General features: G+C 41.7%; 1 protein-coding gene across 5 annotated transcripts in view; it reads right to left on the minus strand.

Annotated features, from left to right (window-relative positions):
• Positions 1-651: 651 nt before the first annotated feature.
• The window catches only part of rai14 (retinoic acid induced 14), a 249,163-nt gene continuing 222,590 nt past the window's right edge, over positions 652-27,224 (minus strand). For all 5 annotated transcript variants that reach the window (XM_078551693.1, XM_078551675.1, XM_078551684.1 and 2 more), the window contains 7 exons: positions 26,196-26,303; positions 22,860-22,926; positions 21,675-21,793; positions 16,062-17,657; positions 13,400-13,549; positions 10,115-10,180; positions 652-5,332 (listed from right to left, as the gene is read on the minus strand). In XM_078551693.1, coding sequence (XP_078407819.1) covers positions 5,255-5,332; positions 10,115-10,180; positions 13,400-13,549; positions 16,062-17,657; positions 21,675-21,793; positions 22,860-22,926; positions 26,196-26,303 — 2,184 coding nt within the window. In that variant the 3' untranslated portion in view covers positions 652-5,254. The remainder of the gene's footprint in view (positions 5,333-10,114; positions 10,181-13,399; positions 13,550-16,061; positions 17,658-21,674; positions 21,794-22,859; positions 22,927-26,195; positions 26,304-27,224) is intronic.

A 27,224-nucleotide genomic window follows, 5' to 3' on the forward strand; every position in this document is an offset into this window, starting at 1 on the left:
CCTCTCTGTCGACACTGGTAGCAATCCAATTTAGTGAAGTACATTGCATTTGAATAACTTGACCTTGTTCTTAGAATTTCTCCTTCCTCCGATTCTATCTGTCTTACTACGTATCTATTTTTTTCACCCTCAATTCTCCCAGTGCTTGACACCACAAATACCATCCTTGGGGCCTTGTACTTCAATCTAAAATATAACTCCTCCATCTCTCTGTGCAAAAATCTCTATTACACTCTTTCCTCTTTGGCTGGTTCCTATTAAATTTCCTTCCATTCCAGAACTGTTTCCAGCCTTACTGAGAGAATGACTTATATAGTCCCAGTTTCAGACTTTCTGCTAACTGTATAATGTTTACTATTCCAAGGGTTTGCTTTGTGGTAACTAGGTTATTTTTTTATCCAAAACATTCTTTTTCTTAGCTATTTCCTTGTCGTGAGCTGGATTTTCCAACAGGCAAGTTGCAAAGTCAGCTCATGCTATTTGAATGCTTCGAATGAATGAAGTTCACTCGCTCAGAATTGTGGAAGCAATTCGTTTTTTCACCATCTCTCTGAATTCAGCTCGAGTAACATGCCATAAGCAACATTAAGAATTATTCTGAAGACATGGCAGTCATGTTCAAGTATTACAAACATGAGGGCACAAGAAATCTTTAATAACAAAAACATTTATTATCCAGAAAATACATTGAAGTCAATGAAATACAAGGGTTAAAATACATTAATTTTATTTACGATGCTGTAGTATAAGCAGCTGCAATAAATATGCTTTCAATCGTGTGGCTTATTGCCTGTATATTGCCAATATTGTAGCTGAACTTGTACAATATTCTGAAATACAAGTGTCCTATGTTCAACAACAAAGTTTGCAAGACATAACATTTGACTCATACCCCAGTTGTCTGTCCTTTTCTCAGTGCAACTTACCACAATTCAGCATTTCAGCAAATCCCCTTTAGGTGGGGGTGAAGGAGGTTGGTGAAAGAACAGGCATTCATCATGGCTACCTATGTGCCATAACTTTTATCAACTTTTCACTAGAGCAGGCAGTATTGGAGCATTTTGTATAAACACACGTGATACTGCTTTGTAATTAAGGTGGACACAAAGGTTGACTTTTGGCCATGAACTGGCTCTATTTATGAACACTCCTGTCGTAAATGTCTTGCAGACAAAGAAGCCCTGAGAATGCAAACAATCGTACATTAGTCTTAGTGTGGCTTAATCCTGGCCATGCTCGATAAACAGAACCCCAAAATTCGTGACATTTGAAAGTCTGAAGAATGAACGAAACTCATGACTACAATATCATTCAAACCTTTTGGTGCTATAAGGATACTTGACTTTTACGTAATTTTCTATCCAAGTATGCTAATATATGAAAAATTAACGTGCCCTAACGATCCAATCACTACTGTAAATTTTATACAGAATCATTCCAGGGCATCCAATGGCTTGGTTCTACATGTACCACTAAGTGTGGCCTTTGCCATGTAGCCCAGAAAGGCCCTTAATTCAATCACTGATCAGTCCTCAGTTAGCTGATTGCAGTCAGGATGTTACAATTGGCTTGAGCTGCCCTTGGGAAGCAAGAGGAGAAAAAAAAAAAGTCAAAATTCCTGCCCAAATTGCTATCTTCTGAAGGAACTTTTGTGCCTGGATGCTGGAGAGAACCAGATCAGGTTCACCGTTTATAGTTGAATATCTTTTCAGCAGTCACTAACCATTGAAAGATAATGGGAGAAAATGCATTCTAATACTGCGTCAGCATCGCCAGTGGAAAAATGTATTTTTTCCCCCCCATAACTGCTGGTCTTCCAGGTTTGGCTTCCTCTAGCTATATAATTTTATATGCAATTTCATGTTCTATATAGAAATATCACTGTAAAACAGGATTGGATGAATAATTTTGCTGCTTTGATGGTTCATATTAATCCAGCACACACTGACTACAACACTTAACTTCAGGACTATCAGTTAAATTCATCAAATACTCATTATTCAGTATTTGCGGAATAGCTATAGCACACAGCAAAAAAAAAATCCAATTCTGTGTTTTCATTTTTATTTAGTGTTATGCACAGTATTAGAAGAAAGGAAGGAGAATGGTTATAACCTATACATAACAACCAAACAGACAATAAAGTAACTGACTCAGTAAATTACTGGGACCTGGGTTAGAAACATCTATTAGGAACCAAGTTGTTTTAACAGAGATTCCTCCACCTTGATTGGAGAAATAAGTTAAACCATCCTTTAATGCAAACTTATAACTAAAAATGTGTAAATAGCTTGAAACTACATATTTTAACAATCCCAATGGAGCAATATACAATATAAATTTGTAATCTCTATGAATCCTTCATTATTCCATGCTTTAATTTGGTTGTTCAGGATATAAACAACCTTACCTTAACATGGAGAAAAAACACTGCTTTGGCTGATACACAGCTTCAACTGCAAGTTCTTGTTACTACATAGATACATAACTTCAAGGTACCCTGCATTCAGCTTTTCATTTATCATGGGAAATACAGCACTCGCCACCTCCCCAAATAAAAATTGCATTATAAATAAGATGTAGGACCTTTCCTTGGTTTACATTAAAACACAATTTCTAATTACAGGGCAGTATTATTCTATGTTTTCCCAACTAATTTGAACCATATACAAGGGAATGGACTTTTCAATATTTCCATATTGTTAATTTTAGTTACATGCTTACATAATTTGATCTGGAGGGGGAATCATAATACCAATCAGTCTGAAAAGAATGACAAAGTAACCTATTTTACTTAATAAGATGTAACTCTTGCAGTATTTGAGTTGATGTTATTGAATACTGCTCATTACAGCGAGCTTCAAATGTAAAGTTCTAGTAGGCTTTTAATCATATGATTATAATTTCGCATTAAATGTTAAGCTGTGAAACTTTAATGGATGCATAAAAATATGAATATGGCATGTATATCTGCATTAAGATCAAAGCAAAATACTGCGGATGCTGGAAATCTGAAACAAAAACAAAGTATTGGAAAAACTCAGCAGGTCTGACAGCATCTGTGGAGAGGACAGAGTTAACGTTTCGAGTCCGTATGACTTCTTCAGAACCGTTCTGACCTGCTGAGCTTTTCCAGCGCTTTTTGTTTTTGTTGTATATCTGCACATCAGTTTAGGCTACTCTGAAAGGTATTGTTCTATATGCTGATCAAGATTAGTAACGTTGTAAAAAAAGTGAAACCTTCTTACTATTATAACTAATTTGTTAGGTATTTATGATATGAATGAGGTTGTGACATAAGGGCTTATACAGTAAGTAAAAAAAGTCTCACCACTGATCATTTAATTTACAACTTTGACCCTTTAAAAATTAGAATTATTATTATGCAGCTGCAGCTTTGAATAGATTTATCAAAATTTGCTGTACACTGCATAAAGTAGTATTTGTAGAACTGACGGAAAAGAAGCTCAAAATATCAGCTACTTTGTCTTAAGCGTTTAGCAAGTCTGCCTTTTAATTTTCATAACTGCCTTACAAACAAGCTCCCTATGCTACTAGCTCATGGAGAATGGGACGCATCAGTTAAGTCAGCTTTTCTAATGGAGTAAAATATTGCTATTGCAAACATAGGGCAAGCTAATGTTTAATTAATGTAAACCAAATATATGTAGGACAGAATTTTACAGATTTCCTTGCAGGCAGGGAGGCCTGTAAAATTCTCCAGATGGGGTTTCTCCACAATCTGACTACAATTTTATGGGAAGCAGGTGAGGCCAAGGGTGGTCTGCCTACCCCCTATCCGAAATGAGGCCCTTAAGTGGCCAATTAATGACCACTTATGTGCTATCTCCCACCCCGGCTACAATTTTGAGGCCGGGGTGGGGGGGGGGGGGTTCAAGGACATGTGTGAAGCCCAGCAGTTTATCCTGTTCAGGCCTCAGGAAGTGGGGGTGGGGTGTGGTGTGCGCACCTTCATTACTGGCCCCCTTTCAAGCTCTCCAAGGTTTGCACCCCTCCACCCAACCACCCCAGGTGCTTCTTCTTTGCCTGATCTTCAAAGCACGACCCCCAAACTCTTAATCTCCCGTCCCATGGGTCTCCCTCCATTGCCCCCCCACATTTACCTCCATCCTGGGCCCCCGTCACTTTGACTGGTGGGACCTGCTTTAGTCCCAGCAGTCGCCACCACTCGCTGGGTGCTGCTGAGACTACAGAACTGCCAGCTAATTAGATAGCCAGCAGCTCTATGAAGTTGGAATTCTGCCCAAGTGAGGGGTTGGGAGACCACCTCCAGCCAATTAACACTCCTCAGGCTTTTAAATGGCTGTGCGGCATCCCTGGAAACCCCAACATTGGAAAAATTCTACTCATTAAGCTTTAGGAAAGCCTGTTATTCAGTACAAGAAATTGCATTCAAACTTCTCTACATCCTATTGAGATAATGGGACTGCGGCAGTGAATGCAGAATTACCGAACAAACTAGGTCAAGTACACAGAAAAGAATGGCATGATTCTACAAAATAAGCTGCCGGGAGCAAAACTAATTCAAATTTAGGACTTACAGCAATAATCAAGAGTCACATGCAAAATGTTAGTAACCATGGCAGAGATTTTCATCTGACCACTATCTACTCGTCCCTGGCATCTTTGTCCATGCTTAGACTCTCAGTACACTAACCTAAGTCTTTTCAGCTAAATACCATATATCGACCTTTTTCTCTTCAGTTTGCACTGATGTCCCCCAGCAATGCCAACGCTGCTACACTATGGACATCTGTAAGTTAAGTTTAGGATGACAAGGTGGCATTAGCTTCTCCAGTGCATTCAGTGTTTCCTATGTACGCCATGTTAACATTCATTAGTTTATTGTGCAATTGGATTGGTAAATATCTGATGCTGGATGTGTTTGCTTCTGGTTATTCATGCCATTACCCTAACAACAATGTATCATGAGCTTGCATTTCCAATGGCATGTTCAATAAACAAAATAAGTCTATTAACAAATATGACAACAATGAAGCTCTACAAACTAGTTTGTTCCCATGAAATGTTGCGTGGGAATTTTGGTACAAATATACTGACTACATTTTTTTAATATAATTATAAGGTATGCATATAGTTAGTAGGTGGAACAAAGAAAGCTCCTGTAAACTTTTTTTTGCAGTTTTAATAGTCAATTATCCGATACTCATTCTTTTTAACAGCAGTGGCAATTGAACATTAGACAAAGTTTGGCTATGTAGTGTTTTATATATTACTTCATCTGTGTCTGAGTTTTGCACATTGTCAAAATCTGTTTCAGCGCCTTCTGAACATCTTCATCCATTTGACCCTGGAAATATATTATAAAAAAGTTAGACCAAGAACAAAACCATGTAACTTTTGGCTCCAAAACATAGAACATTGAGCTTCTGCAAAGGTAGTTTGAAGATTCAGATTCAAGAACAGGACTGCAAGAGTACCAATCTCGGTAACTCCTGGTTCAGTGTACACAATGGGCAAGCTTCACCTGTCTAAGGCAAGTAGTTTCTCCCCATCTGCTTTGTCAGTTTGAGGGTTTCACTATTTGCTTAATTTTAATACTCAAAAATGGGTAGGTTTGGGTTGGGTTGGAAGCAAAAATGTTACAAATTTCAAATATGACCCCAAAATATCTCAAAACCATTCACTCAGGAGACAGGTCTTGATTGAGACATTTTAAGGAAGTTGCTTGCCTCCATTTTAACAAAGGTTACTATTTTTAACTATAGTAGCCAGTTTTCCCTGGCCTTGGGAATTCTGCAAGTAAGATGGGGCAAGAAGTTAAACCCGCTGCTTCTGGGTCAGGCCCAACAAGCTAACCCTGTAATCTCACCTCTATAATCTTCCCAGACATCCGCTGCGATCTGTCAACTTTTTGCACAAAATCATCAACACCCTTCAACTACCACAACCTCACAGTCTCTTTTCCCACTTCTACTTGCACCACAAAACCTACGTGCTCCTTGGCTGCAACCTTGTACCACAGCCATCCATGTCTGAAAGGCAGTCAAGCCTGTCAATCAGGCTAGGTGTTGAAATTGGGAAACAAAAAAATTCACACATCCAGGTTTATGATCAATACTCCTTCACTGGGCACTAAGAAACCCTGCCCGAGTAACATCAGTACTTACACATCCGTAAAAGCAATGTATGAGCAACTGGGATATAATATAGGGTGGCTTTAATATCTCACGGTAGACTCCGATAAGTTATAAGGTAACTTATTTTGTATTGGTAAGAAATATCTTTTTGAATTGTTCCAGCAATGCTTCCAAGGTCAGTATGTTTTGAGTCCAGCAAGGAAAGATTTAGGAAAATGAAAATGGGACAAATAACAGGTATAACACAGAAACATTGGGAAGTAGTAACAATTTAGGCTTGATGTGAAATTAGAAAAGGAAAATGAAGAGTCAAAGATAATGGTGCAGGACAGGAAACAAAGTTTGCTGAAACAAGAGGAGATCTGGCTCAAAGTGGACTGAAAATTCAGCAAGCTAATAAGGATAATAAGTACAAAAGATGCTGGAAATACTCAGCAGGTCAGGCAACATCTGTGGAGAGTTGTTGCAGTATCTCTCCAAGAATGCTGCCTGATCTGCTGAGCATTTCCAGCATTTTCTGTTTTTATTTTGAATTTCCAGCATCTGCGGTGTTCTGCTTTTGTAATATAATAATAAACTGGACAGTTATAAAAGAGATATATGCCTAATGAACATTAATGACATGCCTGGTATTAAGGACAGTCAGCATGGATTTATTTGTACATTTAGTAGTGTCATGGACAGAATCTGTGTGTTTTCTTACTGTCCATTATCAATGTGATTTTGCCCCAATTTAAATAATCCCAGCAGCAGGCCATTTTGAGAGTTTTAAAATAAAGAAGGTTATTTATTATCCCACACTTGCCCTGAAGGTTAGAAAGCGTGATGTCTCTCACACACTACCCCACACCAAAGATTAGATACAGATAAAGAAAATAAATTACAATCACAATTTATAATTGTCTAAGTCTTGCTTTCATGACAGGCCTGTAGTTTCTCAGATGAGTTGATGCTATTAGTTGAAGTAAAGGTCTTGAAAGCAGAGGTTTCTCAGTAAGTTACAAGGCTTTGTAGTTGAATTTCCAGGAGGTTGGTTCTCAGGTGAACTTGAAGTCGGAACAGGTCGGGGAGAGTCCTTCTCCCACTTTCAAGGTATTGCTGTTTATTACTTGGCTGCGTAGCTGAATTGCAGCTCGTTCAATGGCTTTGTGATGTCTCTGCAGAGCTGATTCTAGCTGTTTTAAAAGCAGGCAACAAACATGGCTGACTCAACCATGTGACCTAATACAAGTCCACAGTCCTTTTCCAAATAAGGTGGGTGGTCAGGCCGATAAACATCCCGTGTTTCTCATTTGACATTCTGAAATTTACCCACTCTGGGTTCGGATGAGGGGGAGGCTGATGTGGCCCCTTTCACATTTGTTTATCACACTGAGCTGCATGTGTATCTTGTCCACGGTGAACCAGAAAGGCTGGCATGCTATATTGACATTCCATCCTTAAACACAGGAATGAGTGACTTTCCCAGATGGCTGTGAACGTCCGTATAATTTGGTATTTGCTTGAGTATCAGGAGTATCTGGAACTGATACGGCCTAAAGTCACATGGTTTGCAGTGGCCATTTAACAGTTTGTTTTTGTTCAAAATTTTAAAGCATTGTCTGGAAGTTCATATCGTACTGGAACATGACAATCGTTTTTTTTTAAGTGACTTATATGGATAGGTGGAATGCAATATGGATTAGCAGAAGGAATTCACTAACATTTCTCACAGGAAGCTCATTATAATGATTCAGGCATCTGCCACAGGAGGAACTGCAAAATAATGGATCAGTTTAATGATCAGAAGCAAGGAGTTAGATTTAATGGGTGCTACACAGGACACTTTGAAGAGGCTAGAAGTGGTGTACCTTGGAAATCACTGTTCAGGCTGCTTTTGTTTTCAATAGAGAGAGCACAAAAGCAAAATTTGCTGATTTCACAAAAGTTAAAGCATTTAGCCAACAGCCAGGACTGTTTAAAAATACTTAAGACATAGACAGTTCTTGTGTCGGACAAACTTTTGATGTAAAGTATGAGGTAGTGGATTTTTGGAAAAGTAGTAACTTAATGAAAAGATGCTGAAATGTGAGGAGAATGAGACACCTGGGATGCAAGGAGACCTCATTACAGCCCTGGTTCAAATATGGACAAAAGAGCTGAACTCAACAGGTGAGGTGAGAGTGACTGCCCTTGATATCAAGGCAGCAATTGACTGAGTGTGGCATCAGGGAGCCCTAGCAAAACTGGAGTCAATGGGAATCAGGGGGAAAACTCTCCACTGGTTGGAGTAATACCTAGCACAAAGGAAGATGGTTGTTGTTGTTGGAGGTCAATCATCTCAGTCCCATGCCATCATTGCATGAGTTCCTCAGGGTAGCGTCCTAGGCCCAACCATCCTCGGCTGCATCATCAATGACCTTCCTCCATCATAAGGTCAGAAGTGGGGATGTTCGCTGATGATCGCACAATGTTCAGCACCATTCACAATTCCTCAGATACTGAAGCAGCTCGTGCCCACATGCAGCATGACCTGGACAACATTCAGGCTTGGACTGATAAGTGGCAAGTAACAGTTATGCCACACAATTGTCAGGCAATGACCATCTCCAAGAAGAGAGAATCCAACCATCTCCCCATGACATTTAATGGCATTACCATCACTGAAACCCCCACTATCAACATCCTGGAGGTTACCATTGACTAGAAACTGAACTGGGCCAGGACTAGGAATACTATGGCTGCGAGATCTGGTCAGGAGCTAGAATTTTGAGGTGAGTGACTCACCTCCTGGCTCTCAAAAGCCTATCCACAATCTACAAGGCACAAGTGAGGAGTGTTATGGAATACTCTTCACTTGCCTGCATGAGTGCAGTTCCAACAACACCCAAGCTCGTCACCAACCACAAAGCAACCTGCTTGACTGGCACCTCATCCACCACCTTAAATATTCACTCCCTCCACCACTGACCTACAGTGGCAGCAGTATATAACATCTACAAGATGGATTATAGCATCTCACCAAGGGTCCTTCGACAGCACCTTCCAAGTCTACGATCTCTACCACATGGAAGGACAATGGCAGTAAATGCATAAGAACATCACCATCTGCAAGTTCCCTCAAAGCCACTCACCATCCTGACTTGGAATTATATCACCATTCCTTCACTGTCACTGGATCAAAATCCTGGAAATCCCTTCCCAACAGCACTGTGGGTGTATCTACACCACACAGACTGTCGTGGCTCAAGAAGGTGGCTCACCACCACATTCTCAAGGGCAATTAGAGATGGGGAATAAATCCTGGCTTAGCCAGGGACATCCACATCCCATGAACAAATACGTTTTAAAAAACCTTGAAAGTTTGAGTGCTGACAGATATTGCCATAAAAGTGTTTTCAGTTTTTATAAATAGAAATTTACAGGCTTCCAGAATGAAGAGACTTATGGTAGATTTGTACAAAGCAATAGTTATACACCAGTTAGAGCACAGTCTGTCATTTTGAGTGCTCCATTATAGAAAGGAAAGTAAAGCCAAGCCAAAGGCAACAGAGTATAGATTCAGATTTGAAATTATAGTTTTTAAAAAAAATTTATCCTTTATGGTCATGAAAACAGACTGATTCAGGAGCAGAGAAGACTATGGTGCGATTCAATGAAGGCTTTTAAAATTAGAATGGTTTCCATGGGGTAGATAATGAAATATATTTTTTGGTTGGAAAGTCAGTGACATAGGATCATCAATTTTGAATTTATCACTAATTACAGAACCATAGAAAAATTATGGCACGGAAAGAGGCCATTCACCCCATCGTGTTTGTGCCAGCCAAAAAAAAGAGAAAAAAAAAGAAACTAGTTACTTATTTTAATCTCATTTTCCACTGACAGAGTGAGCAGAAAGATTAGGAGGTATTTCTCTCTGTAGAAATTCTTAAGAAATAAAGGAACCTGTCAATTCAGAAATTAACTCAACTGTGTTGTACAGTATATGAAGGATAATTACAGAAACTTACCTGGACTGCGTACAGAAGATGCATTCTATACACAGATACTACCTCCTGATGTCGTTGACTTGTATCCTATAAATTAAATGATTACATTTCATTGATTAGAGCAGCTGTAGTATATATTTGAAACACAATAATTAAACAGCATCTGAAATTCATTTCATGCAGGGATCTTCACACTCAATGATCTTCTTCCCATTAATTTTGACTATAATTCAAAACTCTCAATTTTAAAATTCTCTTCCTAGTCTTCAAATCCCTCCATGGCTTTGACCCTCCCTAACTTTGTAACCTCCTCCAGCTCCACAACCCTGTAAGATGTCTGCAGTCCTCCAATTCTACACTCATGTACCTCCCCAGTTTTAATCGCCCCACCATTGGTTGCCATGCTTTCAGCTGCTTGGGCTGAAAGGAATAGAACTCCCTCCCTAAATCTTTCCACCTTGCTGCCTCCCCTCCTTTAAGATGTACTTTAAAACCTACCCCTTTGACCAAACTTTTGATCATTTCTCCTATTACTTTATGTGGCTCAGTATTAAATTTTGTTTGATAATGCATCTGTGAAGTGCCTTGGAACATTTTATTATGTTAAAGGCACTATATGTTGTTGTTGCATGCTGTTGTTTTAAGTTCCAAAAAGGTGAAAAGGATAGTGTATTAACTCACTGTTCGGCATAGCCAGTTGTGCAGGGGTGTCTCAAAGTCTACTTTGAATAGGACACTTTCATTTGTTTTACCAGTCCTACACAAAATAATGGATTAGATTTTGTAGTCAGCAGTAAAGCAACAGCACCCGCTGCTGATATCGAGGACTACTACCCAAAAGGATCTAGTGATCTATGTGGTGCAGATCTAGTCTTTTCCAATGGCAGTTTAAGTGCAAAACCAAGTCAAGGGGATTTCCAGGCCTCAGCAGAGGTGATGTCAGCACATCGAAGTATTCTTCACTTTTCAGATAGTAAAATAAATTACGATTAGATTAAAATGGAAGCTAAACAGAGATAAAATAATTTTCAAAATGTGGATTTTTAAAAATCATGTAGGAGAAGTTTGATATTCCACATCTTTAAAATTAGCTTTTCAAGGCCAGTGAAGATGCTTAGCAGTAATTATAAAGTTAGTACATCTTTAAAATCCAGTTACACTTCATTCAACAAGGTACAACCTTTTCAAGGGTTTTTACAGCAAGACTAACAGCATAAAAGTAGAATTTTTTATGAATTCACTAACTGCTTAGGGATTGTACTCTGGAGGAGATTGGGGGGGTGGTACCTTAATAGTAGAGGAGTGTAGAATCATTGACAGCAACTGCTGGAGTTTTGTGTTATTCTGCACACGTACAATCTCGAAGTTGCTGTCAGTTTCAGTGGGGTAATGATAGTAAACACTGATACAAGAACACAAGCAATAGGAACAGGTGTAGACCATAAGGCCCGTCGAGCCTTCTCCGCCATTCAATATGATCATGGCTGATCTTGGGCTTCAACTCCACTTTCCCACCTGATCTACATATCCCTTGATTCCCCGAGAAACCAAAAATCTGTCACTGCCAAGACCGTCCAGTCCTGCCGAAAGTCAATGGACTTATGGCTGGGCCATTGAATCTCCCAACAGTAGGTCCTGCCACAACGGGGCAGGAAAATCCCAGCCACTCTCCCAGCATCTACCCTATCAAGCCCTTCTAGAATTAACAGTTTTACTATCATTACCACTGCAAAATCCAGGCTCTTGGAGCATGAACTATCACATGGGCCTGGTTTTCGTCTCCTCCTGGAATCACCAAAACTTAGCTTTCTGCATAGGACATTTAAATTTCCCATAGAAACATGGACACATGCAATGTTCCCATAGGTGGGAAGAGGTTCGAGTTAGGGTCAGGTGGCGAACCTGCATGCACACCCTCTAACATCAGGATCGTCAGTGACAGCCCTGTGGCAAATTAATTTTTTCTGTGCCCGATTTTTTTTTGGGTCCATTGGGGCTTCTAAAAGCCCCCTTGTTTGAAGCTTGGGGGAATCCTGCTGAGAAATCAGGAACATTCCAGCAGGTAAGTGTTAAATATTTTGACAACATCAAATAGCATTATTAGATGCTATATTATGCGTGTTTTTATTGCAGTGATTGATTGTATGGCTCAGTTCGGCAAACATAACTTGCCCATTGCATTGATCAGCATTGTGTGCGTGTTGAGATGCATTTCCCATGGCAATAGTGCTATTATTCATTTAAAACTGAAGAAAACAGTGCTTGGAAACTCTAGTGTCATGATCTGAACTGATGTAAATGACCACAGTGCTTTAATGTGAAAATAATATGCTCTGCAGCTTTCACTTAGAGGGAAAAAGCCACCTGCTCCTGCACTGCTTTGACTGACAGGCCATCTGGCGTGGCTTAGCAAAAAAGACAAGCCATCTTTTTTTCCCGTTTCAATAAGCTCCATTGTCTTCAGGTTTCTCTTGATGGCTGAACCCGTTATGAATGCTTGGCTGAGTCTCAAAAGCTTAAGAGTCTAGGATTGGTGCACACAGTTTGTTTGACATAGTTAAGAGATTATTAAAGGACTACCTGTCTTTGATGTGGCTACTGAATAGATATTTGTTTTTACAACTGAATGACCAGTTGATTAGATTTAATTTTTTAAATTAGGTCTGGAGTTTTTTCAGTATGGATGGTTGTATTTTTGAGTGACAAGTTCTATCAGATTGTTAAATGTGTACTTTTTTCATGTTAATTTCAAAGACTTCCCATTGCTATTACTTGGTTCCTGAGGACGCTATATAGCCCATACTAGGTGGATGGCAATGGAGGATACATGGGAGGGGCAGGGAAATATGAGGGTGCATGGAGAAATGAGGGTATGAGGGGTAGTGGGGATATCAGGGACATGGGAAATATGAGGGGGCATGGGGAATGTGAGGGGGCATGTAAGGTGGGTGAACAGTGAGGGCTAAGGGGCATAAGAGCGATGTTTCAGAGCTGAGCTAATGTCCCAGTAAACTGAAGAAAGCCTTCTAACCAGCCCACCTTGGGACCCACAGTCCTCCAATGCTCCCTCGGGAGTCAGGAAACCTGAACTCTGACCGACCACGTCTCCCGGTGACAAAATTATGGCAGGTATGAGCAGAGTGACAGGTTCAGGTTTCTAAGGTTGGGAAATGGCCTGACTTGCAACACGAAAATCTAACACCATATCTTTGGAATCAACTAACATACAAGTAAACAGCTTAGGTGCTGAAAAGCACAATCCTTTAAAATGGCATGAACGCCAGCTGGGGGAATTTATGTACTTACAGATAACTGGTGCTGTAAATGCTTCACTTGCTGCTGAAGGGTCTCAAGTTGCTGGTTTTGTCTTTTGAGAGTGCTTGCAGTATAAGAAAGTTGGGAAAGGCTATTCAGTGCCTCCTTTAATTTGCTTACTTCCTTGGACAGTTCGCTGTTCTATTTTGACACCAAAATAAAATAAGTTCAATTGGTTTGAGGGGGCAGATTCATTATGCAATGCCAAGAAGAAAAAAATAAACTTGGGGTAAAATTCCCATTTGTTGTTGAGACTTCCTTTGTTCTAAAGGGCTTCCCCTAGAGAATGATTTTGATCACAGAAGCAATAACTCCTTTTGAGTAGCAACATGAATAGGCCAGAGTAGGCCATGTTGTCCTTTAAGCTTGTTCTGTAATTCAATTTGAATCCGGAGGGATTGAAAGGTATTTTATATGTTAATAATAAGGAACCTCAAAAGACACACAGATCCATCAAAAGATGAATCCAAAACAGAATATGCTTGAAACACTCAGTAGATTGATAATCTTTTGACGACCTGAAATGCTAACTCTGTTTCTTTCTCCACAGATGTTGCCCAAACTGATGATTGTTTCCAAACCAGATTCTTGCAGTGCAATTGGAAGCCTGATTTGGAATGAACTCCTGCTGTAGATTCAACAATAAGATGGAGGTGGGAGCTACTGGCTATCCATGGTAAGTGGCCTCTTTTTACAACCCTTGTGGGCCATGAGGAGGATAAGTGTTCTGCCCAAGACCCTGAAGGAAGCCTTCAGTATATCCAAGCCTCAATCGGTGTAGTCCCCTCCCGAATCACACCCCCAAGATTGCCGACCAGTGCTCTCTCTCCACATCTCAATTGCTTTTAAGTCGGCAAGTCCCCCACACCTTCAGCATTGACAAATTCTTGGGCCATTCTCCCACCTGCATCCTCTATATCTCCGCTAAGTATTGTGGCTGTGATCAGAGGCTTTAGTTATCCAGTCTCAAAAAGGACAACGATGTAATAAAAAGAGTTCAAAGAGTGACCTCAAGGGTCTAATTATAAAGAACCCAAAGGACTAAACTTTCTTTTATTGGGTTAAGTTTATATTCATCTAGCTTTCCCTTAAATGCTTCTATGCTGTTTACCTCAACTATTTCATGTGGTAGCAAGCTCCACACTCCTTCTGAAATTGACTAGTGACTATCTTATATTTATGATCCAAAGTTTTGGCCTCCCTACAAATAGAAATCTTTCCACAGTTACTCCACTGAAGCCTTCCATAATTTGAAGGACTTCAATCAGGTCAGCCGTCAGCCTTCTCTTAGAGAAAAGAGCCCCAGTCTGTTCAATCTTTTCAGATAGTTATAACCTCTAAGTTCTGGCATTGCCTCTGTAAATTTCTTTTGCACCTTTTCCAGTGCCTCTATATCCTTTTTATAATCTGAAGACCAGATCTGTTCACTTAGTCAAACACTGCTGCAACTAGGATTCTGTGCAAATTTAAAACAGGGCATAATTTTATAGGCTCCCGATAGCAGGGGCCACTGAAAGGCCACTTTCCCGCCCCAGCCTCAATTTCAAGGTTGGTGGGAGGTGATTATGGATGAGCGAGGTTAGCCTGCTCAGATTTCGGGAGGGAAGTTATGGGGGGGGGGGGGGGGGGGGGGGATGAATGCATCCCTCACAAGCCCCTTTCCCGCACCTGCCTCTGGCCTCTCAATCAAGACCCCCACCCTGATGCTTCCTGCCTTGCCCTGCCGAAAGATGTCCAGGCCCTGGCTCTTCTTCACCAGGACTGCTGGTAGTTCCTGCTCCTAATGGCGCTGCTGGTGCTACAGAGTTACCAGTCAATCAGTTTGGCCAGCAGCTCTCTGAGGTGGGAGTCAGGGTGGAAGTCCTGCCTCCAGGCAATTAAATGGCTGTAGGCAGCCATGACCGGCAAGGATGTGTATCCCGCTGACTCTTTGGGTGGGGCGAGAACCCCCCCCCCCACCCTCCCCGACCCTTTAAATTCTGCCCATAATGTCTTTCCCTTTCAATTCTATTCCCCTAGAAAGGAACCCCAGTACTTTGTTTGCATTTTTATGATCTTTTAATTACTTTCTGCTTTTAATAATTTGTGAATCTGTACTCCTATATCATTCTGTTCTTTTATCCCATTTCGTCTCCCTTCGCAATATTGAAATTTATTTGCCATTCACATGCCCATTCTGCAAGTTCATTAATGTCTTATATATTGTCACAGTCTTCCTCAGTATTACCTCCCCCAATTTGATTATTCTTTACTATTTTTCAGTTTCTAGATTTTTAAAATTACATCATTGATGAAAGAGTAAAAATTCCATTATCTTTACTACTAACTTCTTATATTCCTTAGTAAGAACAGTCTTTATATAATATATCGCCTCAAAATATTTTATGCAGAACTGAATTACAGGAAAGGGAAACAATTTTATTTTTAGAAAGAATTTTCTAAGTTTATAGTCTCAATAACAGCACAACTGTAGTATTATATCAGATATGTTCCAGTAATTGACTTCTTGCAAACTTCGTTAAAAAAAAGTAATGTCATTGTTGAAGAAGTCCCACTATTCTATTTAATATTTGTAAGTTATATGAAGTATTTCAACTGGTAAATCCAGAGTCCAAAAATACAAATGAATAGCAAAGCTGATGCAAAATATTACCTTCTTGTCTTTATCTTCTTCAAGTTTCAAGGAATCTTTAATTTGCTTTTGCAATTCTTCAATAGCTTGCTGCATATCGTGGCTTCTGATGCGAAGTCTCTTGATTTCTTGTTCCTTGACCCCAAGTTGAGCCTGAGCTGTATCACGCTCACTTTTTGTTAGCAAGCTGTCCTTCCGAGCCTGTGCAGCTTCAGCAGATGCCTTTTCTTGTTCTTTCAATAAGTCATTTATTTTAGCAGTCAATCGATTTGACTCTGCTTCTAATGAAACTTTTAACTTCTCATACTCTGATTTTGGAACCATCGCCTCTTGAACAGCAGCCTTTTCTGTAGCCAGATTACCTTGTAATATGTTGAGCTCAATTTCTTTCTGCTCAAGCCCTTGCTCCATTTGGCGTACTTTGCCATTAAATGTTTTTATAGTATTTTCAAGGGACATTATAATTTGCGTATGTTCAGAGAGAGATACAGAAGTCTGCTTTTGAACTTCAAGGTCCCTCTGGAACTTTGTATTGTCTTGCTCAGCTCCCTTAAGCTTCATCTCCATTTCTGACAGATTTTCTTTCAATTCATCTACAGACTCATTTAGAACTTGTACTATTTGTTCATGTTGTTCTTTATGGATATAGTTTGAATTAACATGCTCAGATGCTACTTCAGCTCTTTTATCCTTCAACTTTTTTAACTCACTTTGTGCTTCATTGTATTGCTGTGTGATTTTAGTTAATTGATTATTCAGCTCATCTACTGTTTTTTTCAATGCTGACACCATTTCTTGGAAGTAGTTTTCCTTTCCTTGAGAGGATGCCTGATGGTTTAGCTTTTCTTGTAGCTTTTTAATTTCCTCTTGTGCTTCCTCATACCTCTCAATTAACAGTGCCTTCTCTTGACTGATATTCTCAATAAGTAAGCTTTGAGAAGTTTTTAGCTCCTCACACTCTTCCTCAGACATACACTTGGCCAAGATTTTATCTTTGATTTCCAGGAGTTCCTCCATTTCTCTCAAGTTGTTATTAGCCCTTTCTTCATCTTCCAAAGATCTTTTAAGCCTTTGCTTCAGCTCTTCTATCTCATCCTCATAGGACTGAGTAAGCTCTTCCAAATTTGGTAAAGAGATATGCTCTTCCCTGAAGGACAAATCTTGTTGTACCTGTGCTCGCAGACTCGAAAGTTCTTTTAATGCTTCATCATATTTGCTTTGTGTCTCTCGGAGTTTCTGTTCGAGACAATAACCATTCTCGTTAGTTTCTCCTAATGTCTGCAGGCTTTCCTCAGAGAATTCAGCCAACAATCCCATCGCCAATGCATGTTGACTTTCTTGGTCATGCAAATCCTTTGTCTCTGTATTACTGTTACCATGTTCAAATACCTCTGTTTGCAGCGAACTATTTGACAGATTTGAAAACATCTCTGCTCTTAGGTTTGTAATTTCAGCTTCAGCATTTTTATACAGTTCCTTTAGCTGGATGTAATCAGCTTTGAGAGTGCAATGGGAATCATCTGAATTAAGATTTAGGTCAAATGATGTTTCTAGATTCTGTCTTGATTGCTCATCCTGTGACAAGATGCTTGTTACTTTGTCCTGTGAATGCTTTCCCTGTAATTGAAATCAAATTCACAATTAAACAGTAAGATACCAGTTTTAGAGAGCAGCAAGTTTCACAAAAACAAAAATAGCTGGAAAAACTCAGCAGGTCTGACAGCATCTGTGGAGAGGAAGACAGAGTTAACGTTTCGAGTCCGTATGACTCTTCATCAGAACTGAAGAGAAATAGAAATGAGGTGAAATATAAGCTGTTTAAGGGGGGTGGGACAGGTGGAGCTGGATAGAGGGTCAGTGATAAGTGGAGGCAAAGGAGAGATTGCCAAAGATGTCATAGACAAAAAGGTCAAAGGGGTGTTGACGGTGGTGATATTAGCCAAAGGGCGTGCTAATGGTGACATTAAGGGTAGAAAGCAGGATGAGCAAGTGACAGATGACCCTAGCGGGGGTGGGGTGGGGGGAAGGGATCGAAATAGGCTAAAAGGTGGAGATAAAACAATGGATGGAAATAAATTTAAAAATAATGATAGAAATAGGTGGGAAAAGAAAAATATATTTAAAAAATGTATAATAATTTAGAAAAAAGAGGATCGGAAAGGGGATGGGGCTGGAAGAGAGAGTTCATGATCTGAAGTTGTTGAACTCAATGTTAAGTCCGGAAGGCTGTAAAGTGCCTAATCGGAAGGTGAGGTGCTGTTCCTCCAGTTTGCTTTGAGCTTCACTGAAACATTGCAGCAGGCCAAGAACGGACATGTGGGCATGAGAGCAGGGTGGAGTGTTGAAACGGCAAGCGACAGGGAGGTCTGGGTCATGCTTGCGGACAGACTGAAGGTGTTCCGCAAAGCGGTCACCCAGTCTGCGTCTGTTGCTCCAATGTAGAGGAGACCGCATTGGGTGCAGCGAATGCAGTAGACTAAATTGAGAGAAGTTCAAGTGAAGTGCTGTTTCGCTTGAAAGGAGTGTTTGGGCCCTTGGACGGTGAGGAGGGGGGAAGTAAAGGGGCAGGTGTTGCACCTTCTGCAGTTGCATGGGAAGGTGCCGTGGGAGGGGGTCGAGCTTTAGAAGGTGATGGCGGAGTGGACCAGGGTGTCCCGGAGGGAACGGTCCCTACAGAATGCCGACAGGAGGGGTGAAGAGAAGAGAAGGGTGAAGAGAAGGTGGTGGCATCATGCTGGAGTTGGCGGAAATGGCGGAGGATGATCCTTTGAATGTGGAGGAGGCTGGTGGGGTGATAAGTGAGGACAAGGGGGACCCTATCATGGTTCTGGGAGGGAGAGGAAGGTGTGAGGGCGGATGCGCGGGAGATGGGCCGGACACGGTTGAGGGCACTGTTAACCACCGTGAGTGGAAAACCTCGGTTAAGGAAGAAGGAAGACATGTCAGAAGAACTGTTTTGGAAAGTGGCATCATCAGAACAGATGCGACGGAGGCGAAGGAACTGAGGGAATGGGATGGAGTCCTTACAGGAAGCAGGGTGTGAGGAGCTGTAGCCGAGGTAGCTGTGGGAGTTGGTGGGCTTGTAATGAATATTGGTGGACAGTCTATCATCAGAAATTGAGACGGAGAGGTCAAGGAAGGGAAGGGGAGTGTCAGTGATGGACCATGTAAAAATGATGGAGGGGTGGACATTGGAAGCAAAATCAATAAATTTTTCCAGGTCCAGACGAGAGCATGAGGCGGCACCAAAGCAGTCATTGATGTACCGGAGAAAGAGTTGTGGGGAGGGGGCCTGAATAGGACTGGAACAAGGAATGTTCCACATACCCCATAAAGAGACAGGTATAACTGGGGCCCATGAGGGTACCCACAGCCACATCTTTTATTTGGAGGAAGTGAGACGAGTTTAAGGAGAAATTGTTCAGTGAGAGAACAAGTTCAACCCTGACTTTGTCATCAAACCTGCTGACAAAGGTGGTGCTGTTGTTGTCTGGTGCATTGACCTCTACCTCGCAGAGGCTGAGCGCCAGCTCGCAGACACTTTCTCCTACCTCCCCCTGGACCATGACCCCACCATTGAACATCAAGCCATTGTTTCCAGAACTGTCACTGTCCTCATCTCCTCTGGAGATCTTCCCTCCACAGCTTCCAACCTCATTGTCTCCCAACCTCGGACGGCCCGCTTCTACCTCCTACCCAAAATCCACAAACAGGACTGTCCCGGCAGACCGATCGTGTCAGCCTGTTCCTGCCCCACAGAACTAATTTCTTGCTATCTTGACTCCATTCTCCCTCCCCCTTGTCCAGTCTCTTCCCACCTACATCCGCAATTCCTCTGACGCCCTACATCATATCAACAATTTCCGGTTCCCTGGCCCCAACCGCCTCCTCTTCACCACGGACGTCCAATCCCTCTACAACTCCATACCCCACCAGGATGGTCTGAAGGCTCTCCGCTTCTTCCTCGAACAGAGACCCGAACAATTCCCATCCACCAACACTCTCCTCCATCTGGCTGAACTTGTTCTCTCACTGAACAATTTCTCCTTAAACTTGTCTCACTTCCTTCAAATAAAAGGTGTGGCTATGGGTACCCGCATGGGCCCCCGTTATGCCTGTCTCTTTATGGGGTATGTGGAACATTCCTTCTTCCAGTCCAACTCAGACCCCTCCTAAAACTCTTTCTCCGGTACATCGATGATTGCTTCGGTGCCGCTTCATGCTCTCGTCTGGATATGGAAAAATTTACTAATTTTGCTTCCAATTTCCACCCCTCCATCATTTTCACATGGTCCATCATTGACACTTTCCTTCATTTCCTTGACCTCTCTGTCTCAATTTCTGGTGATAGACTGTCCACCAATACTCATTACAAGCCCACCAACTCCCACAGCTACAGCTCACATGTCCGTCCTTGGCCTGCTGCAATGTTCCAGTGAAGCTCAACGCAAACGGGAGGAACAGCACCTCACCTTCCGATTAGGCACTTTACAGCCTTCCGGACTTAACATTGAGTTCAACAACTTCAGATCATGAACTCTCTCCACCATCCCCACCCCTTTTACGATCCCCTTTTTTCTAATAATTATTATATATTTTTCTTTTCCCACCTATTTCTATTATTATTTTTAAATTTATTTCCATCCATTGTTTTATCTCCACCTTTTAGCCTATTTCAATCCCTTCCTTCCACCTCACCCTCGCTAGGGCCATCTGTCACTTGCTCATCCTGCTTTCTACCCTTAATGTCACCATTAGCACATCCTTTAGCTTATATCACCACCGTCAACACCCACTTTGTCTTTTTGACTATGACATCTTTGAGGAGGTGATAGTGAGCTCTATTCTTGAACCACTGCAGTTCATATGGTGTAGGTACATCCACCGTGCTGTTAGGGCACAGTATTTCAACTTGTACATTGGATTTTCAGGGCAAAAAATGTCCGAAGGAATCGAACTCTGGCTTTAAAATTGAATCCTATGGGAACCCATGATTCAAATAAAGCTGTTACACTTAAAGCCATGATTTTCAGGAACACAACCACAACTTATAGTGAAGACTTACCATCGCTCTCTGTGTTTCAACTGTTTCAATTGGTTAAGAAAATAAAATTCTCCAAGATGCAGGCACCGCATTCTTTTCCTGATTTAGTCAGCTCAGTAAATTGATTTCAAACTCCTCAGCAAAGATAAAAAGCTAGGTCGTAACTTAGCTTCATCCTTCTCTTGGCCATTTGCTCCCTGCATTCCGATATACTAGGTTTCCCTACACTCTTGTGCTCCACAGCTCTTACAGACTATGAATCTTGCATACACTTGCTTTCTTCTCTGTCTTGATTTTGACTTGTTTGCTCTTAGCCTCTGCATCCACTACAATATTTCAGACTTCAGCCTTGGCCCATGAGCAACATTATGAAAGATACACTTAAATATTTCTATGTTGAACAATTTCTCTTGTATTAAATTTCAATGGCACAAAAGCAGGTTTTTCTTACAGTACTTTAAATAATAATTATTAGCGGAGCACACATAGGATGTTTCACATTTTTGAAGGTACAGATTTCAACATAGAACTGCAAAGGAATTCAACTATTGATGAATAAATGGTAAAGAATCTCAGATTATCCAAAGTACCTGCAATATATCCCACAGCTCTTTATTTTGCCCTGCAAGAGAAGCAATTCGGGATTGCAATGCCGTTATTTGATCTGGTTCCTCTACACACGATACCTCCGTTTTTTTACTTCCGCTACCTAAGAGGCAATCAAACCAGAAATGAATACACACTTGAGCACCTAAAGAGAAATCTTTGATACATTTGAAATGTGGAATGAAAGTCACGTACTTGAAAAGTGAACTGCAGTTGATAAATATTACACCCAGACATTTGAGCATGGTCCAATTTCATAACATATGGTGCAAATTTACACGAGTATTGTAAGCAAAGAGAAATCAGTGATAAAAATCACTGCTGTTCTATAAAAAAATGAAATGGAATTGGGAATGGGAGTACAATATCAAAATATGCAGATAGTCATGGACTCTTTATTATGTTAACTCTGAAGAGAACTGCATAATTGGCCATTTCTAGTTGGCCATTTTCTCATCTGCCCCGCCTGTTTATATTAAATTAAAATATCCTTGCAACCTACCAGCTGAGATTTCAGGGGTTTTTTTTGTGAACAAGGTTGTGGAAGCAAGAAATAGTCACTCATAGATAATAGATGAGGAACATCAGAATGCTGACAAAGACTGTTATGAGATCCAAGCTTATGATCTTGCGGAGCAGAGGTCCAGAACGCCAAATCCTGACAGTCCTTGAGAGTTTCTTGCATGCGTGGGCCGGAAACCGACGGAGCATGCACAATCCGACATTTTGCAGTTCTTGGGGCCGAGGACGGGCTGAGTGCCCCCATGCAATAAGTAAATGGTGCGAAAATGTGGATCATGTGACTCAGAGTGGAGTGCCATAATAAAAGGAGCCCCAGCCAGGGGACAGGAAGAGGTCCCAGTTAAGAAGAAAGAGGAGCACAGAAAGGGGCTCCAAGCAGAAAAAGAGCTACGGTTGGCAGACCTTGTGGACAAGGCTGAGGAGAGGCCCTGACAATCGAAGAGGGCTCAGGAGAACACCTGGCAATTGAAAGCCTAGCCAGGCTTCTTAAACCAATTTATAAAATGGAACTGCTCCATTGGAAGGGATTACAAAATTGCACTGAATTTGTCCATTTATGCTGCAGGACATATTTGGCAACAACAAAACAGTTACACAATTATCAGAAGTAGTTGCACAATGTACAGGCCAATAACCTTATACTATACCTATTGCATCAAATGACACTTCTTCACTATTTCTACAGTCTTGCCTTTTGAGGTTATTTTGTTGTGCCTAAAATTTAAAAAAAATCAATATAAAAGAGATTAAGCTTCAATTTCCAGCATCTGTTCAAAAGGATTATTTCTGATTTGCAAGTAGTTCTGAAATGGAATTATATTTCATGCATATCATATTCACATGGAGGTTGAACACACAGCCATCAGCTTTATTTTTTTACAATTATATTAAACTACTAAGGGTGAGGTTTGACAGGTGGAATTGTGATATAGTAGCCATCACAGAGACGTGGTTGAGGGAGGGGCAGGATTGGCAGCTCAACATTCCGGGATTTGGATCTTCAGGCGAGACAGGGAAGAGGGTAAAAGAGGAGGAGGCATTGCATTATTAGTTAAGAAGTCAGTTGCTGCAGTAAGGAGAGATGATATCTTGGAGAGGGCATCAAATGAAGCTTTGTGGATAGAGCTTAAGAATAAAAAAGGGACAGCCACATTGTTAGGTGTTTATTATAGATCCCCAGATAGTCAGTGGGAAATTGAGGAGCAAATATGTGCACAATTTGCAGAGGTGTGTAAAAATAATAACAAGAGGGTTGTATTATATTAGGTGATTTCAACTTTCCCAACATTAATTGGGATAGACATAGTGTTAAGGGCTTGGATGGAGTGGATTTCTTGAAATGTGCACAGGAGAACTTTTTAGGTCAATATGTAGAGGGTCCAACAATGGACGGCACAGTGCTGGACCTAATTCTGGGGAATGAAGCCGGACAGGTGGCTGAGGTGGTGGTGGGGGAGCATTTTAGTGATAGCGACCACAACATGGTACAATTTAAGCTTGTTATGGAGAAAGAAATAGACAAGTTGCAAAAAAATGTTTTGCATTGTGGGAGAGCGGATTTTAGTAAAATAAGGCAGGATCTGGCCAAGGTAGACTGGGAACAGCTACTTGTGGGGAAATCTACAGAAGAACAGTGGGGGACGTTCAGAAAGGAAATGGGGAGGGTACAGGCTCAACACGTTCCCTCTAGGGTGATTGGAAGGAGTAACAAGCCCAGAGAACCATGTGTGACCAGAGATATTCAGGATACGACGAGAAGGAAAAGAGAGGCTTTTAGCAGGTACAAGGGGAGCAAATCAGCGGAGGCATTAGTGGAGTACAGAAAGTGCAGGGTGGAGCTTAAGAAAGCAATTAGGAGAGCAAAGAGGGGATATGAGAAAACTCTGGCTGGTAAAAGTAAGGAAAATCCCAAGATATTCTATAAGTATATCAATGGGAAGAGGATAACCAGGGAAAGAGTAGGGCCCATTCGGGACCAAGGGGGCAATCTATGGGTGGAGCCAGAGGACATCGGTAGAGTGTTGAACAAGCATTCACATCTGTCTTCACCCAAGAGAATGAGGATGAAGGTATTGAACTCGGGGAGAGAAACTGCGAGGTTCTTGAGCAAATTGATTTAGGGAGTGACAAGGTATTAGAGGTGTTGGCAGGCTTATGTGGACAAATCTCCAGGTCCGGATGATTTGTGTCCCAGACTGCTGAGGGAGGCAAGGGAGGAGATCGCAGGGGTTCTGACCCAAATTTTTAATTCCTCTCTGGCCACGGGGGAGGTGCCAGAGGACTGGAGAACAGCTAATGTGGTTCCGTTATTTAGGAAGGGCTGTAGAGATAAGCCAGGGAACCACAGACCAATGAGTCTCACGTCAGTGGTAGGGAAACTATTGGAGAAAATTCTGAAGGAGAGAATCTATCTCCACTTGGAGAGGCAAGGTTTGATCAGGGATAGTCAACATGGCTTTGTCAGAGGGAGGTCATACCTAACAAATTTGATTGAATTTTTCGAGGAGGTGACCAGGTGTATAGATGAGGGTAGTGCAGTTGATGTAGTTTATATGGATTTCAGCAAAGCCTTTGACAAGATCCCACATGGGAGACTTATAAAGAAGCATATGCACATGGGAGACAGGGTAATTTGATAAGGTGGATTCAAAATTAGCTTAGTTGTAGGAGACAGAGGGTGATGACAGAAGGCTGCTTTCGTGACTGGAAGCCCATGTCCAGTGGCGTACCACAGGGATCTGTACTGCGTCCCCTATTATTTGTCATTTATATTAACGACATAGATGACTATGTGGGGGGTAGGATTAGTAAGTTTGCAGATGACACAAAGATTGGCCGGGTGGTTAACAGTGAGGTTGAGTGTCTTGGGCTACAGGAAGATATAGATGGGATGGTCAAATGGGCAGATAAGTGGCAGATGGAATTTAACCCTGAAAAGTGTGAGGTGATACACTTTGGAAGGAGTAATTTGACAAGGAAGTATTCAATGAACGGCATGACACTAGGAAGTTCTGAGGAACAAAGGGACCTTGGCGTGTGTGTCCATAGATCTCTGAAGGCGGAAGGGCATGTTAGTGGGGTGGTAAAAAAAGGCATATGGGACACTTGCCTTTATCAATCGAAGCATAGATTACAAAAGTAGGGAGGTCATGTTGGAGTTGTATAGAACCTTGGTGAGGCCACAGCTGGAGTAGTGTGTGCAGTTCTGGTTGCCACATTATAGGAAGGATGTGATTGCACTGGAGGGGGTGCAGAGGAGATTCGCCAGGATGTTGCCTGGGATGAAACATTTAAGTTATGAAGAGAGGTTGGATAGACTTGGGCTGTTTTCGTTGGAGCAGAGAAGACTGAGGGGCGAACTGATCGAGATGTAAAAGATTATGAGGGGCATGGACAGGATGGATAGGGAGCAGCTGTTCCCCTTAGTTGAAGGGTCAGTCACGAGGGGACACAAGTTCAGGGTGAGGGGCAGGAGGTTTAGGGGGGATGTGAGGAAAAACTTTTTTTTACCCAGAGGGTGGTGACGGTCTGGAATGCGCTGCCTGGGAGGGTGGCGGAGGCGGGATGTGCCTCACATCCTTTAAAAAGTACCTGGATGAGCACTTGGCACATCATAACATTCAAGGCTATGAGCCAAGTGCTGGTAAATGGCATTAGGTAGGTAGGTCAGGTGTTTCTCACGTGTCGGTGCAGACTCGATGGGCCGAAGGGCCTCTTCTGCACTGTGTGATTCTGTGATACACTGCAAGATGCTCATAATGAGCAGGCTCTTATCCAGTGCAAAGCTGTAGCATGACCATAGGAACAGAAATCAGACTTTCAGCCTGTTCTCAGGCCTATCCCACCAATCAATTAGGTCAGGGGTCATCTGAACCCTATTTACTCAAGTTTGTTCTGTGTCCCTTGATACCCTTACCCTGAAAATTGCAATTGGCCCACCATCCATTGAAACAACAGGTATGCTCAATCTAAAAGAAAAATACCTCTTGGGAGTTTTTGTCCCGTAGCTGTTGATTTAGATTTTGTATCATCTCCAATAAATTTGCCTTCTCTGCTTGAAGCTTCCTCATTTCCTCATTGTTCTCCCTTTCCTGCACCACAAATATATCAAAATGAGCAAGGTCATCACCTCCAAACAGAAATGAAAACGAGTTTTAAAAATAATTTTACGTTACAAATAAATCGCACATGTTGTCCTGGATTTATTGGTTGCAGTGGTGCCACTGTCCACCAGCCAGAAAACTGGAAGAAATCCACCGCGCAGCAGCCCTGAGGGGTTTCAACGCCAATCAAGCAGTTAACGGCCTGCTATCGGCAAAGGCAAAGATACTCCCCGGCCGTCTCCCAGCCTGCTCTTGGGGTGTGGGAGGTTAATTAAATTCCTCCCATTAAGCTAAATGTTATTTGGACATTTAGAAAGAATGCACTGTCTGCTATGAATGACAACACAATTTTGTTTCATAAGTGCGCATCTGTTAGAGGGTTGGGGTGATGAGGTTAGAAATGTTTCTTTCCAGATTGCATAACAGATTGCATAACACAAACTGTTGCCTTTAACAAATTCAAAATGCATCATATTACTTATATTCCAAAAATAACACCAGATATTTTTATTTCTCTGACTGACAGAGAGTGGGTCGGCCAGAAAGCCATGGGGAACTTGCAATTTGAGATTCCCACACTAGCCATGGAGTCTTAACTCCAGTGTGTCTGTGGTATCACTGATTGGTCCCCAGGCCAACCTGATTGACAGCCTGGGCCTCTAGATGGGCAGGGAACCGGTCAGTGAAGGTCACAGCAGCAGTTAAGTCAATGGGGGGTCGACCAGGAAGGGACAGGGTCGAACAGGGGTGCAAAAGGAGGGAGGGAGGTCAATTGGGTAGGCTGTCAGTCCTGGGAAGAAGGTGGTCATTGGGGATGGTGCCTGATTGCGGAGGCTCCTCAGGCACTCACCTGGATCCAAGAGGTAGGTGCAAAGACACATCTCCTGAATCCACCAAGACCTCACCACA

The sequence above is a fragment of the Cetorhinus maximus genome, chromosome 1, assembly GCF_964194155.1.
Source record: "Cetorhinus maximus chromosome 1, sCetMax3.hap1.1, whole genome shotgun sequence".
Taxonomy (NCBI): Eukaryota; Metazoa; Chordata; class Chondrichthyes; order Lamniformes; family Cetorhinidae; genus Cetorhinus; species Cetorhinus maximus.